Source organism: Haliotis rubra, unplaced genomic scaffold (assembly GCF_003918875.1).
Source record: "Haliotis rubra isolate DU_JTF1 unplaced genomic scaffold, ASM391887v1 Scf120, whole genome shotgun sequence".
Taxonomy (NCBI): Eukaryota; Metazoa; Mollusca; class Gastropoda; order Lepetellida; family Haliotidae; genus Haliotis; species Haliotis rubra.
Genome location: NW_025765115.1, coordinates 1,554,326 through 1,571,497, shown reverse-complemented (window position 1 = coordinate 1,571,497; position 17,172 = coordinate 1,554,326). Strand labels below are relative to the sequence as shown.

General features: G+C 40.2%; 1 protein-coding gene across 1 annotated transcript in view; it reads right to left on the bottom strand.

Moving 5' to 3' along the window:
* Nucleotides 1-17,172, bottom strand: part of LOC124263642 (zinc finger CCCH domain-containing protein 13-like) — a 37,441-nt gene that overhangs the window by 9,524 nt on the left and 10,745 nt on the right. The window contains exons 4-6 of the mRNA XM_046698295.1: nucleotides 16,389-16,475; nucleotides 14,326-15,311; nucleotides 1,340-1,536 (exon numbers count right to left, since the gene is read on the bottom strand). Coding sequence (XP_046554251.1) covers nucleotides 1,340-1,536; nucleotides 14,326-15,311; nucleotides 16,389-16,475 — 1,270 coding nt within the window. The remainder of the gene's footprint in view (nucleotides 1-1,339; nucleotides 1,537-14,325; nucleotides 15,312-16,388; nucleotides 16,476-17,172) is intronic.

Below are 17,172 nucleotides of genomic sequence, written 5' to 3'. Positions count from 1 at the left end.
TGGTGGTTAATCATGATTTCTACAACTCGAGATGTGTGTTGCCACCTGAACCAAGAGTTTTTGCCATTATAGCAACCACTCCTCCTCCTTAACCCGTGAAGATCCGGGGTAGAATTGGTATTCAGGAATTCATGCTTGTCGTAATAGGCGATTAACGGGATCGGGTGGTCAGGCGTGCCAACTTGGTTGACACATGTCAACGTATCCCAATTGTGTAGAACGATGCTCAGTGTTGATCACTAGATTGTCTGGTCTAGACTCGATTATTTACAGACCGCCGCCATATAGCTGGAATATTGCTGAGTGCAGCGTTAAACAACAAACCAACCAACCCCCTACCTCCACCACCTCCTCCTCCTCCTCCTCCTCATCATCATCATCATCAACAACAACAGCAACAACAATGCTATGCATCATCGTTGTATTCGTCGCTGCTTGAGTTGTTTGTCATATTTTGTCGTTTAATTAATATTACAAGTGTGGTTACATTGTGATTATAACTCTTAATTATGACCACTATTAGCCGTATTTCACGTTTAACACGTCCTTGGAGACCAAGCGCTACAACTGGCCTTCAATTATTTACAACCCGTCATTACGTGCCATATGTGTAGTGCAGTATATCACACGTAAACCTAGTTACATGGTGTATGTCACTGCTAAAGTAGCGTCCCTAGATACCAGACTAGCGTACTACATGTTATTAGCCGCGCTCTTGGTTACACGACCAGCAGTATTCTGGGCGTGAAAACAGATGGAGATACGTTAAAATTCAGCTGCATGAAATTCACGGGGTTTTAAATACATTTGTAGTTGTGTCTGTTGTGTTTTAATGATATTTGACCTTCGGACCGTAAGATCCCTGAACCATCTATATATGTGAATTACTCAATTCATCACTACATGCGTCTAGATTGACCCGTCCAATTATTTCAATAGTACTTTTTATTTTCCCGATTGTAGTTTTCAATAAAATACTTTCATGATATTTCTTTAACTGCGATAACATATCTACAATGAAAAACAAGGTATTTCCCCATGGAAGAAATTATAAATAATATACATTAAGTATGATAAATAAATAACACAGGTAAATGTGCATCCCGCTGTATTTTAGGAACATTTTAGGAAGATCAGGGTTAGAATTGATATTCAGTAATCCATGCTTGTCGTTAGAGGCGACTAAGGGGATCGGGTGGTCAGACTCGCTGACTTGGTTGACATATTGCGTATATCGATTATTGACAGACCACCGCCATATAGCTGGAATGTTGCTGAGCGCGGCGTTAAACAACAGCCAACAAACGCCATGTAAGCCTGTATACAGAGATACACCCACTGCACATAGGCATGTCTTCGGAGATACAACCACTGCACACGGGCATGTATTCGGAGATACACCCACTCCACATAGGCATGTATTCGGAGATACACCCACTGCACATAGGCATGTCTTCGGAGATACACCCACTGCACACGGGCATGTATTCGGAGATACACCCACTCCACATAGGCATGTATTCGGAGATACACCCACTGCACATAGGCATGTCTTCGGAGATACACCCACTGCACAACACCTTCAGGCGTTCTTGGTCGATTTCAAACATGTCAATCAAAATATACAATGAAAATAAGTTATCTAATCTGCTTACTTCGTCAGGTAACATTCCGCCAAACAAATGTTACTCGAACTATGGTCATACGACGTATACAAGTCAACAGCGTGTTACTGTCTCATTACACGCAACAATCAACCTATAGATAATCGAATCCCGATCAGATAAACCACTGATCAACAGCAAGAGCACGGACGCCGGGACACGGTGACCTACAATCAGCGAACAACCCAGTTCTCATTAGTCGGGTGGTCAGGGCGCCTCGGTTGAAGCCTGCTATTGTATCCCAACAGCGTAAATCGATGCTCATGGTGTCAAACACTGGAATATTTACATATACATTTGTAGCTTGAAAATTACAGAGCGACAAAAAAAACAAATCATCAGTCAGGTTGGGCTGTACTAATATACTAAGGTAAACATTCTGACGTAGAAAGCCCGCCGCTCATCTCTTACAAGTTACAGCTCGACTCTTGTTGATATAGCTTTTGTGTACTGTCAATATATACTAGCCTTATTTTTGGTACACATGCATTATACCGGATACCTGCAGGCCATTTTTAATTAGGTCACGTGATGCGAGCGCGGAAAGGTGAAAAAAAATAAAACTGAGATGAAAATAACCCTAACCCTAACCCTAATCCTAACCCCTAACCTAACCCTAACCCTAACCCTAACCCCTAACCTAACCCTAACCCTAACCTAACCCTAACCCTGGGTATCCGGTATAATGCATTTTAGCATTATTTTTTCAAACTCACCAATGTTGATATTATGCCACGAACAGAGACAGTGAGGAACAGACGACCAAGCGACGCTACTTCCTCGTTGCGACAATCATTACTACGGCATAGGTGATGATGTGACGTCATAAACAAAGGAACGCTATAATTGTGACGTCATTTCACATATTTCATGACGAACGTCGCGTCAAGAGCTTTATATACGATTCGTTCATTTAGTTATGATTTTAATTATACTTGTTCAGTTATTGCTCAATATAGATATATTATTCTTCAGTTTAAACTATTTCATCCTCTGATCACGTATCTATGAGATCAGTCGTAAACAATTCAATCATTTCTTCCAATTGGTTGCTTTGCATATGAACAAAAATTCTGTGTAGGCATGTTTTCAAGGTACTTCTCAGAGTACAGAATAACAATAACATGCCCATACTAGTGGGGTTATGTTATTGTGATAAATACGACTCAGGGATCTGTCAAAATTCGTGAATACAATGTTTCAATTTGACGGAAGAGTTAACTCTTTAATTCTGCACTGAAGAGTGAGTGAGTGTGTGAGTATGGTTTTACGCCGCTTTTAGCAATATTCCAGCAATATCATGGCGGGGGAGACCAGCAATGAGCTTCCCACATTGTACTCATGTGGGGAATGGAACCCGGGACTTTGGCGTGACGTGCGAACGCTTTAACCGCGAGGCTACCCCGCCGCCCTCTGCACTGAAGAACAGATAATAGATAAGATATATAGGCCATGATAGTCGGGTAAAGTTATAAGTCGTCACAGATATTAATGTTCCGATAGCATTAGGGCCATTTTTCATAGTGACATTATCTACATACTGATCTTATATTCACTTATTCAAGTCATTCTGAAAAAGGGAGTCTATTCTCTCCACTATGGCGGTTGTAAATATCCATTAATAAAAGTTTCTTCTATGTAATATTTAATTAATAAATACCAACATGATAAGTAAATATATGTTAAATGTAAACGTGGAATATGATATGCTGTGCGAAATGTGACTCGTATGTCTACATGGAGACGCTTGTACGTCCAGAAACAGGTATATACTAGCCGTTGGAACATCAAAAATGTCTTCCAAACACTCTCACAGCAATATGATCTGGTGCGTGTTAACGAAGCTTTCAGTACGACAGTATATCTCACGTCACATGTCGTCTGTCACATTAGCTTTACCGCGCACTGAGAGTATTTGTGAGCGTCTTTGTCGCTTTCATATGGGTTATTTGACAACTATGAGAATCTTATGAATGGTTTGTAAAAGTAGCATTGATAAGACATACTGACGATAGCATACTTCTGCACTGAAGAGCAGAGGCCATTTGCGCACGACCCCATTTTCCTTTGTTGTGCAGACGACATGAACATTAACAGATAGAGAGCCCCTCCCAACTCCACAGAAATGTACTAACGATAATTGAAGCTTACCTTCTCGCCATTTTGGCCCTTTCTTAAATCCCACTTATGTAACAAGCCTGATCAACACATCGCCAGTCCGAGCACTGCGGCGAAGGTATGTAGCGGGACACCACTGAGTCGTTGCTAGGCAAGCGTCGTCTGCGTGTTTAGACTTCCCTCCTTAGCAACGGTGGGAAGGTTTGTTGTGAGCGTAACGAGTGCACTGTAAAATCGACCGACAAATCTGTCTCGCTCTTCTTCAATCATTTCAACACAGAAGTCACAACAACACAATGGCACTTCATTTGTGTTCGAGTCTCGAACATGGACGTTGGTCAGAAGTGCTCTATTCAGGAAGTAATTGCCATGTAGAGTGAACGCTAAATGAAGCGTGTGTTTTATGTCAATAATGTTCTTGTCACGCATTATCAACTTGTCACTGGTGTCCAGCGGCTTTATCGGCCTTTAGGAAGAAATTTAGCCCAGGTGTTGCTTGATTTAGGCGTGCTTCATTTGCCTAAACTATTCTCATGATTATACCTCATATACAGGCCCAGCATATTGTGCTACTCAGATGGTGTATAAGTCAACTGTTAAAATACATTAATTAAAATGTACAATGATATATACAAAATGTGGGCGATGCAGGCCACCTATGACATTATTACTGTTGATCTTTAGTGTTCCTTTATTCCAACCTTTAATTCCTTCTTCAATGTTTATTATCCTTTTTCATTATATATTTATATTTTTATTTATTTTATTTTTGGTATGTATATTTTTGGTAGATGTTGAGAGGGTTGACGATGAAGAAGATAGAATGTAAAGGGGGTGATGAAGACCATAAAACTGTGGTGGCAGTGGTATATAGAGGATCTCAACCGAGTGTCTTTTGATATCAAATATATCACCACGAGTTGATAAAGTTACAAATATCCGAAGCTTGCCGAGGATATTTTACTTTTATCAACGAGTGTTGATATTTGATATCAGAAGACACGAGAGTGAGATTCTATTTATCATAAAAAAACACTCTTTATTAGTTTTCAATGAAAAATGTACATCACTGAACACGGTACTGCTATTAGACTTGCAGTGCAGTGATGTCATATCATTGTGACGTCATCAAGTTCAAGACGTCATAGCATTGTCAGGGCATTGTACAAAATCTACTGTCTCCTACGAGATATCGTTTGATCTCACACAAGCAATATCTCCTGAGGAACACAGTTTTTGATGATAAATCATTATTATAATCGTAATAAATAGTATTATTGTTATGACCACCTCCACCACCACCACCATCATCATCATCAATGTAAGGTTACGTCAATGTGAAGTTATTTTAAGGTTAAGATACACAATGTCAAAAACCACATCGAAAAGCTCATTACATCTAATGTCATGACGACAAACAGACGTCCTCTGAACATCCAATACACTTAACACTGGTTTCACGCCAACGGATATCGGGTATTTACGAACCCCTCGTTCCAAGCTAGATCCGGATTATCTACAACCATAACACAGGCACCTTACCCAAACAACCCTGCGCCAACACAATACCGTGTGGATGGTGTGGACGGATTTCCCAATGGTATTAATAGGGACTAAGTAAATATTATTATAGTTTTATTATCCCCGTCGTTATGGCGATCGCATGTAGCCTACCGTCTCACACAGGTACTCGGTGCGAGGACAAATGTAATCACGTCCTACACTATATCAGCTTACATATACATTCCGTACGTGCGTATGTTACACTTTGTCTTTTGTAAAGATTTGTGTTTGGTACTGATGTATATTATTGAGTTTGTCCAAGTATTTGCCTGAAACAACGGCAACAGTAGCGACACCAGTTTCGTTCGTGACTGTTGTCTAAGTTATCAAATTGATTTTCAAATGTCAAGTCAACGAACGGCAAAAGAAACGTGACTTCTGATTTGCGTAGATTCGGGGAACGCATCTATTTTTATCTCAGTCTAAAATTTTATTCAAGGTTGGCATGAATACAAATGTCAAAAAGCCTCAGAGTTTCAAACCCTAGTGGGTTTCACTGAATCCATGTGTCACATCCTAGAGGGTCTCACTGAATCCATGTGGCAGGCCCTACAGGGTCTCACTGAATCCATGTGGCAGGCCATATAGGGTCTCACTGAATCCATGTGGCAGGCCCTATAGGGTTTCACAGTTCCAAACCCTAGTGGGTCTCACTGAATCCATGTGTCAAACCCTAGTGGGTCTCACTGAATCCATGTGGCAGGCCCTATAGGTCCCACTGAATCCATGTGGCAGGCCCTAGTGGGTCTCACTGTATCCATGTGGCAGGCCCTAGTGGGTCTCACTGAATCCATGTGTCACATTCTAGAGTGTCTCACTGAATCCATGTGGCTAACTGTACAGTGTCTCATTGAATCAATGCGTCATACGATACAAGGTGTTATTGAATCTATTTGTCATACCCTACATGCGCTGACTGAATCCATGTGTCATACTCTCGTGTGTCTCACTGAATCCATGTGTCATACTCTCGTGTGTCTCAGTGAATCAATGTGTCATACCCTACAGGGTCAAATTGAATCTATGCGTCATATTGTAGAAGCATCGTTGAATCCTTGTTTCAGACATAGATCTAGAGCGTCTCATTGAACCTCTGTTTCAAACCCACAGTATTCTTCGTTTTCGCCAACAAAAGCGAGACAACTTGATTTGTATCATAAGTCAGCGGTGAGTCAACAGTAAGATTTGTAACATAATACAACGATCAGTTGTCATTTTATCAGTCAGTCTGAGATTTTATTTTCATGAACATTCAAGCAGAAATATTTTGGATACTTCCAGCACAAAGTTCAAGCCCCGAGTATGTTCCCATGGAGATGGGCTGTCGTGAGCTCCTCTCTATGTGCTGCCGGCTAAGAGAGACGCCAGTGGTGACAGAAGCTCCTCACACTGTCCTTCATGTCACCAGGAGACCAGAGATTATTCCAACTTCCAAAATAGGATCAATAACCTGGATCGAAGGTGGATTGACGCGTAAAGTACGACAGATAACGATGCTCTGCAGCAAATAGGCCATCAAGAGATGTGTTGTGTGTTTATTGTCGCCGTAACCGCTGTTGCTACAGCAGATCGTCATGGTGAAAGTGTTGTGTCTGTGGGGGTTGAAGGTTTACGCGAAGCCCGTTCACTGTATTGTCCAAATAGATGTGGGACATCTTTTCTTTAAAAATTCGATTTATTCGTAACGACAAATAACGACGTGTTGGTCGTAGTCAGGGTGGAGCTTCGTCATGAATGATCTGATTTTTTTTTAAGCAGGGTAGACATAAAGACTACCTACTGCCCCTGTTTAAGCGCTCCTTGTGTTGTTATTAAACACAGACAGGTACAAGTAAGCAGCATTCGTTATTGAATGTTGCAACTGTGTGCGTGATGGATACGAGTAACGCTGAATCAAATCAATTTCATGAGCAGGAACCGCCCGTCTTCAGCCATCGGGTGCTATACTGGCTTGGTTGTCTGTCGTACAGACCCTGAAGCAAATATATCCAAGAAAGCCAACGCAAGTCTAGAAAATGTGGCAAGTCTAGATTTCCTCAGCTTCAGGAAAATGAAAATGAAGAAAGTCTCAGAGCTTCTTTTCATTATATTTTATTTTTGTTTTACTATGAACCTTTTTCAGTAAAATATGTTCATTTCAGAGACTAGTTGTTAGTCTACTGGCTTGGCTGTGAAGGATGTCAGTATCGCACGAAGCCAACATACTCTCGAGGACATTTCAAAGAACCAAATTTCTTATTCTGTCTCATTCACATTAATAACAGCTAACATACTCTTTTTTCCCAGCAAATCAGGTTACAAGCAGGGTTGTATTTAAAGACAGTAGGCACAAATGAGTACAGTATAGGCAATATGTCTTTAGATACAGAGAAACAGTCAATGACAGTATTCTCATACAAACAGTTTTGACACAGTAGGCGTTACAAATTGTGTAGAAGTATGTGAATAGTATAACATGGTTCTGACAGAAATGTACAAAGGCGAATGACACAGAAATCATGTAATGTAAATCACAATAAATTAATAACATTATTGATGACACAGCTGATCGTGGACTGTGACGGTCCAAAGTCCCATTGCACATTTGGAATTTTACTTATTGCTAAATAGCGTAAGGTGATGGCAATTTTCAGTTCAGGTGCGATAGCGTAATTTCTGTCCGTGGGTGATTGCAAAGATTCTCTCACCAAATCTGTCAAAAATATGATTCCCGCTTGATCAAAACGGAATCTTTTGACTAATTCATTGTCATCGTAAAAAGTTAAAACGTCCTTACGTTCTCGAAAATGACTGAGGTGACGGCCGCGTTGTCTAGCGGCCGCCATTTTGTTGAATTAAGAAAATTCTGTGAGGACTCCTAACATTTGCTCACTATAAGAGTACTCTTAAGAGCAAAGAGGTTTTATAACTAGGTCTTAAGAAAATTCTGAAACTTAAGAGTAACGCTCACAAAATTCTCAGTATTTTCTACACTTAGGAGTAACTTTTAATTCTTAGAATGTTTTTAAATACGGCCCCTGGTCTTCAGCAACACGTGTGTCGTGTGAGGCGATTAACGGGATCGGGTGGTTTACTCGATGATCTGGCTGCACATGTCATGGCATCACGGTTACATAGATCGATGCTCATGGTGTCAATGACTGGATTGTCGATTAATTACAGATCACGGAGATATACCTGGAATGTTGCCGAAAGCGACAGCAGAGGCATCAAAACGTGATGTCAAGGGAAAGCAACGCTTATGTGTGATATTAGTTAAACACAGGACCACCAAGAAACGGACTTTCGAGAGTGAGAATTCGGACTTTACGTTTGCTGTGTTTCCACGACTATTTTCAGCACAGTAGCGTTTGATAACGTTGTTGTTTTGTTTTTTTTTAAATCAAATCTACCTTAAATTTTCATATTCCTTTTTTTTTAAATCTCTTTTTCAGGTGAATACTGATCTTCGTCCTTCAGTTCCCGGTTACTGTGGTTACAAAACATGCAGCTAATTGAGTTCTACTCTGGGGATAGTCATGGTTTTAAAACATTAGGACGTCATGTCAAGACCCGGGGGCCGGTTTCCAACATCCTTGATTGTTTCATAATGCCAAGGCCGTTGATTTAGCTGGCTTTCTATGTAGAGAAATACGGTCAAAGATAGATATATAAGAATACATCTGAATCCGGTGTCGTCCAATGTGTTTGTTTGTCTGTTGCTATTGTGGTCGTTAGGACATATTGCTGGGCATTGTGCATCTATATAAGGAAACATATGACATTGCTGCACTGACGCAAATGAAAGGTATTAAACTGGTCGTGTAGACCTCGAGCGGCCATCCAGGGTTTGCTGCACTGTACAAGTACATTGTACATTGTAGACGGCTGGCAACAGCTGGAAGCATTGTATACACTGCAAATGTAAACTATCGTATGGACGCGGTAATAAATAGCTGATAACCAGACTGCATATTTGGAATTGATCGTTTGTTTGTCTGACGCCTCAACTCAGCAATATCAACAAACATATATTTTAAGGAAACATTATTTATTTAATATATATCACTTTCTGGCACAATTATACAGAAAAACACTGTTCGCCTCAAACTTGGAGCTAAGTTCTACAATCGGGTTTGGCCCATGGCCTAATACGCTAGCGATCTGTAAATAATCGAATCTAGGCTAGACAATCCAGAGATTGACATAATGAGTATCGATGGCGTGCATCAACCAAGACATCGCATCTGCGAAGCGATCCTGTTAGCCGCCTCCTCCGAGCATGGGCTCCTGAAGACCAATTTAACCCGGATCTTCGTGGGTGCCGATTACATCTACTAGGTGTACTTAAGATATTCCACTACACGTGTTTTCTTTTTGTTTATCGTTGTGGGGTGTTAGAATGAGGGCGTGAGTGTTTACTGTAAATATCGCTGGCAATACGGTCTGGTTTAGATTCAGACGCTCGCTGATTTAATATATTACTGTTGCATGCGATTGATGTAACACATATTTTACAGCTATATTTTAGCTCTTGCATAACATCATATATATATTTTTTCATCAGGGTTCTCAAATGTCCCGCAGTCTGCTCCTTAATCAAACAAGTGAAGTCACACATTAACACTATGTCCACGTGGTCAGTTTTATTATGAAACAGTGGGACAAAAATAGACAGTACGTGTATGTTGCCTTTATGAGAGAGCCTGTGAAGATCCGGGTTAGAACTAAATGATTTAGGTCTTTCAGCAACCCATGTTTGTCGTAAGAGGGTGATCAGACTCTCTGACTTGGTTGACACACGTCATCGTATCCCATTGCGTAGATCGATGCTCATGATGTTAATCACTGGATTGCCGGGTCTAGACCCGATTATTTACAGACCGCCGCAATATAGTTGGAATATTGCTGGGTGCGGCGTAAACAACAAGCAAACAAAGAGAGCTCAAAATATATGCACACAAATACAATGTATTTTTCAAGTAACGCGCTTAAGCGTATTTTGAATGCAAAGAGAGCATTCGTCTCTTTATTTTACTCAGAAAGCGTAATCCCAAAATTAAAATAATGTGTATAACAGAATAAACGCCCCACGCCGAGCTCAGAGTGAGTGAGTGAGTTTAGTTTTACCCCGCTTTATTCCAGCAATATCACGGCAGGGGACACCAGAAATGGGATTCACACAGTGTACCCACGTGGGGTATCGAACCCGGGTCTTCGGCGTGACGAGCGAAGGCTCTAACCACCAGGCTACCCAACCATGCCCCTGGAATTGATAGCTTTGAGACGAGCGCATTCCATTTAGGCGTCGAGATTTGTCTCCCTTTAAACTTTCTCCCGCGCGTCTGACAGAACTACACTTCCAGTCATGTTAAAACTTGTCGCAGGCAGAACCGGCGCGCGGCTGATTTAATTTATCAGAAGCACTCGTAAAAAGCCCCATGTAGTCTGTCATAGGTATTAGCAAAGTTATGAGCACATTTATAGATATTGTTGATTTACTATAAACCTAATAAAAGCACAATGGTTTCTGCTAGCAATGATATGCTCATGTGATACCAGGGATAATCTACGTCTTCAAGATCTATTCTGAGTTTCTTCCTGGTAATACTGACCCGGTTTAGAATTAGGAGATAAACATCATGTGTTGGCCAATTTCCGGGTGTTATTGAGTGACGCCGTCGGTTCCAAATGAATTCCCGTGCTTCAAATACTCAATAACACCAGGAAATGAGGTTTATCTACATTGTAAACACAAAAGTAAACCAAAAGGTCCACACACGTTTTTGTGTTTTGTACATTTAACATGGCGGTAAGATAAATACGTGGTGTGCTTCTCCCTCGGGTAATACGGTCTGATGTACGCCTTTTTGTAGCAGTGTCATCCCTCGCCTACCGGCTCGGGTGACACTGCTACAAAGAGGCGTACATCAAACCGTATTACCCTCGAGAGAAGCATACAACTTATATTGTCTTTATTGGCCCTCTTACCTTCTTGAAAGTTAAAAATGGAAAACACACTTGACAAGACTTAATTACAAAAAGGTTGTAGTAAATATAATGCAGTACATTTTAGTGAAAACTATATATTTCACTTTTTACTATAATTCTAGAATATTTCAATATATTACCAGGACGGTTGCAGTTCACTAGGTGAACCTATGGTCTTAGGTCTGTGACAGGGTGACATTTTCATAACCAAACCCTGGACCTCTTTAAGAGATTTGCAATAAGGAAACTGGCGGGTGACTTATCTAGTGGTAGATCACAGGAGAGGTTGGGGTTGGGAAGTTTAATAAATGACCATTGAAACTCTGAAGTCCCGTGAAAATGAACTGTGCACCCCCTTAGTGACACCACGATCTACTTTTCAGGGGTTTGTATCCATGGAGACTCCAGCTACAATTATAATCCTTGACCTGTGAGAACATTTACATATGCTTGTGGGTTGTACCTAGACTCCAATGACGTCAGTGTCTAGTAATCATAACTGCCAGTATCACCGACTTGGGAAATTGAATCCCTAGTTATTACATCTGTCCAATCACTGGCAAACTGTAGCGCAAATAGAGTTGAACAACAAATAGAGTTGCGTCGCTCTCATATAGGAAGACTGGTCATTTTTCCTTTGTTGCGCAACTCTATTTGCGCTACAGTTTGCCTGTGGTCCAATTTGCCACAAATCCACACTCATAAATTTCATGGTACGATAAACATCACTTTGGGCTTTTCTCAAGATTAATCTGGCCTGCAATGTCATTAATGAAACTTTTAAAGCAGAATTATCCCATATGAGTGAGTTTAGCTTTACGCCACTTTGAGTGACATTCCATCAATATCACAGTTGGGGACACCAGAAATGGGCTTCACACATTGTACCCATGTGAGGAATCGAACCCGGGTCATTGTTGTGACGAGCGAACGCCTTAACCACTAGGCTACCTTATCCCATATCACTTACCATCTTAAACAAAAGCCAACGCTGAATGAAGTGACATTTGGATGTTTTATTGCGAGATATCTTTTCCAATGAATACCCAATGTTCTGATGAGAACATCAAAACCAGATCACAGATATGGTACCGATAATTGATAGAGTAAAGTTCACATAGATAAATAGTTACATTTATTTACAAAGACAGAATTGTCAATTTCAATGACAGTGGTATTCATTTCAGCACTGAAATGTCTCTGCATTCTTTCAACATGAGACAGATACATAACATACAGTACAAACACATGTATCTATCATCAGTGTGCAGTTAACAATGCACTCAGTCACTTCTACACTAATGAAACAGATTTAGGAAATGAACATTGTGAAATAGGAATCATTTCATATTTATCAATATTACAAACATTACAACAAATAAAACGTTACATATAATGTCGATTTTCCTAATGGTTTAAATTGGAAAATAATTATCATTCTAAAACATGTATAGCATTGTGTTGCTGAACTTTAAAAATAATAGTATCATGATCCTAATAACTTCAGTTACTTAAACAACACGCTTTGATTCTTCAAAATATCAAGAAAAGGGGTTCTCTAATATTTCCAATATCTTTTAATAAACAAACCATAAATGAAAGTCTTCAAAAGAAAACTGATGCTCATGATTAAGTAACAAGAATAAATAGGAAAAGCATGAAACCAGTCTTTTAGATCTTGCTTTTCTTCAGCACAATACCAACCCAATGTTCTGTGGTTCAGTCTCTTTTCCCTAAAGAATTCTATACTGGATTATAATTATTGTTCCTTTGTCCTAAAACCTTTGCCTTGTGAAAACAAAAACTCTTGTGATTTAGTACAATACCTTACATACAAGGCGTATATGGTTCTAAACTGAAACAGGGAACAAACTAAAATTCTCCTTTGACGTTCACAAAAAATCCGGCTGAAAAATTCAGACATGTAAAGATATTGACCGATGTAGTAATATCATGAATATCTTCATACAAAATTCTTCATAATCGAAATATCGAAATTGAAGATAATCACTCTCCCCCTGTCTTCACAAACTCAACATTTCCTCAGTAAATAACAATGTTCCTTACAGAAAATTTAAATTTGTTCATTGACAGTATTTACACTTGATTATCACAGTATGATAGACATATATGAGTAACATGCACATAGTAAAATAATTAACTATGAGCCAGCTGCTAAGCCCTGGCTGTTAAAATAATCTGCATAGACTTCTTTCTTAATAATAAAATCATTCATAAAATTTGCAAGAAAACTTAACGGAGAATCACTAACAATGGAATGAATGAAAAATATCTTCCTTCATGGAAAAGAAAAACAGGTCAAAACAATTCTCAAGTCAACTGCTTTGCCATTAAAAATTTAGTGTATTTCTTTCTGAACAAAATTTACAGCTATATATGAATATTCATAATAAAATTAACTGCGAAATATTACCAATGGAAGGACTAAACAATAGTACCCTTCAAGGAAACAAATATAACAGATTTATATATCAAACAAGTGGCTCTATGAAGGCAGTGAATCTACAAGACTTCCTACAGATAATAACAAAAATGTGGTTAAAAATATGTCTATATTATCAACTATGGCAGAAAAACATCTGTGCCATGTAGACACAATCACACATTTGGCAGATTGGAGGAGGAGCCTGCTGTAGCAAGGGAGATAACTCTGGACGGAATAATAGTCCTTTAATGCTGCAACACATTAGTACTATGTGTCTACTAAAATCCTCCCATCATGTATCAGTAGTTGGCTGAGCTTATGAAATTCTCGCTTGTGACCAAAAAATATGAAAAAATAACATTTAAGTGTTCAGAATTTACCCTATAATTTGATGGACATGTGTATGCATTGTAATCTTACACTCGTTTGCTTCAATATTTAAAAACAAGATCAATGTATTTTACTACTTTAGATCGATAATAAAATCAGAATTAGCCACAGCCATGAAAGTATACAAACTGTACATGTGGTTATTAGTCTTTTAAAAGTCAGTAACTATGCAACAAGAGTTTGCATTCTAGCTTGAGGGGTGCCTCTGCCAAGTGGCGTGACAGACTCAAACACAGGTTGATAAAGCTTGTGACCACGGGTATCAAGTTCCACAAATTTGTAGGTGGACCGTGTGGTGTCAATGACTGCAGCAGGGCATGGCTCCGACGCCTTCGGGGTGTAGTCCATCCTGTACATGGTGTTATCATCAAAGGGACCTTGGCTCTGGACGAAGTCATTGGAAGGTTTGCAGCTTTGGTTGGGGTTAAGAGGGTGTGGAATGTAGTGAGACTTCTGGGTGGACATGCCCTCGAATGGTGCAGTGTTGGGTAGGTATTCTTGCTTCATCACTGGACGGCTCCTCTGGCCAAGGTCCCACGGGCGGAAGTCCGTGGAGTAGTTTGTTACGCCATTAAAAGCTCCAGCCCTCATGACGTTAGCCGAGTGGGGCCTCTTGGCTAAGGCACGCTGTAAAGGATATTCCTTGAATGCCAGATTGTGTGTTGTGTTCATGTCCATGTCACCGACTGGCTTCTTGTACTGCTCTGGGTCACGTACAAATGGACGATCAGCTTCCCATCTCCGGTAGTCATTCTTGAAGGTTGTCATGTCTTCAAGAGGTGCCTGAGATTGGAATGCCTGAGCATCGGGCTTGCAGCTTTCTGTTTTTGGTGCATAAGCTCCTTGGTAGTCTCTCTTGAAGGTGGACAGGCCATCAAAGCGGACACCAGATGGTCTGTAGGTGTCCTTCTCCTTTACAAACTTTGCCTGAAGTGGATGTTTAATGTAAGCAGCATTGTAGCCTGTGTTTCCATCGAAAGGAACATCAGACATTTTGGCCGCCTCCATTGGTTTCATGGTGGTTCTGGGAGCCTGGTTGTAGCGCTGGTAATCACGGGTGAACGTGCTCTGGCCTTCAAATGGCTGCTGGGGAGGGTTCCAGGTGGAAACATCACCATATCTGTTAGGGCGACCAGCCATTTCCCACTTTCTGTAGTCACCTAGAAACAGAAAAATATCACATGAAATCTCACGTCAAAGAAAACATATATTTATTCAATCACATGCATACAGGTCAAGTCAATCCAACTTATTTATCCTTCAGAGGAAACATTTTAAATGCAACTGACTGTTTACTGACATTGGTACATGATATACTGATATACATATTTCCCTTTCACAGCAAACATACCACGGATCAAAAAACAAATCTGAATCACTGTTGCCATTTCCTGATGTGAGGGAGTAAGGCCTTACACCACTTTTAGCAATATTCCAGCAAAATCATGGCGGGGACACCAGAAATGGGCTTCACACATTGTACCCATTTGGGGAATCGAACACGGGTCTTCGGCTTGACGAACATACACTTAGACCACTAGGCTACTCTACCGCCCCATTTCATGAATTAAAACCCCATAGGAGTCCTAAAAGTTGTTCAGCTTATGGCTAGCCCTAAGTAGAAATATACACTTGTCACCAAGTAGTAAGTGCAGCAGAAGAGGTCAGTTCGTCCACAACAAACCACGGTTTTGTTCTTTTGGGGGAGAAGACTGAGTAACCGGTAAACCTCTCTCAGAAGCAAATTTAATGTAAAACTTTCTTTAAGTGATGCTTCTGTATATCTCAAACAAGTAACAAATATTTCATATGATACAGTATGTCAAACTGATGGGGCAGGAAGGCCTGAAGTGATGGGTTTCTAGCACTTCCATGAAACCCACAGGTATGGTGCAGACAACCCTGGAGTCATTGAGTTTATTTTTACGCCACTTTTAACAATATTCCAGCAATATCATGGTGGGGGACACCAGAAAAGGACTTCACACATTGTACCCAAGTGGGGAATCAAACCTGGATCTTAGGCGTGACAAGTGAACAGTTTAACCACTAGACTACCCCATCGCCCCAACAACCCTGGAAACAATGAGGGCCAGGCTAAGATTCAAACCTATTATTCCTGGTTTCTGGCATATCTGTGAACAATGGATTGTGGTGCCTTAAACAACGTGGCTTCTTGTCACCATTTGTTCCAAGAAAGAGTACAAATACTGGCCTACTCAAAGATATGTACTTACTTTTGTAAGTGGGTTCCCCTTCGAACTTCCCTGGAACATGCTGCATGCCTTGCTGCTTGATGGCCTTAGCTGGAGCTCCCTGCTTCTCTGTGGACAAAATCAACATGGTGAGCATTCTGCAACACATCAGACAGAGAGATAGAGGAACTACTTGCAAACAAGGATAAGCTGAGCACCGACCTGACAATTAACCCGTATTAGCATGTATGAGCGTCGTCCACTGCCGCTTAGCTTGTTAAGCGAAGTGACCCAGGTTGTTCACGCTTCAAGCCAGTTGTTACTACACTGAAGTGAAGAGAAAGGCCAGCTTGTTCAATTTCATCGTCATCAATGCACGCACTAGCCTACATCTGCTCTACCTTTCACAAACCAAATGGGTTTGCTCATTGCCATGCTTGCTACACTGACATCGTTCTCTGCACCGAGACCTTAATTTGAATATGTTGTCTTTGAGTGTTCTTGTTTATCATAAAGAAATGTTTAGCTTGCATGTAGTTTATGTTTTATTTGTTGCATGTCAGTATATGAGAGATATCAAAGTTGTTGTTTTTTCTGTGTTTTTTCCTTTCATAAAACAATACCATTATTTTTATAAACAATTTTAATGAAGTTGTATTTGAATGCAAATATACTTACTTGAATAACATTTTAGGTTCATGAATTTCTTGGTGTTTTTTTAAAACAAATCCACTTTTCAGACAACTGAACTCTTAAACGGAATCGTGACACATTTCTGTGTGATTGTGTTTTGCCTCCAACATATAATATTAGCTAAGAGAATATG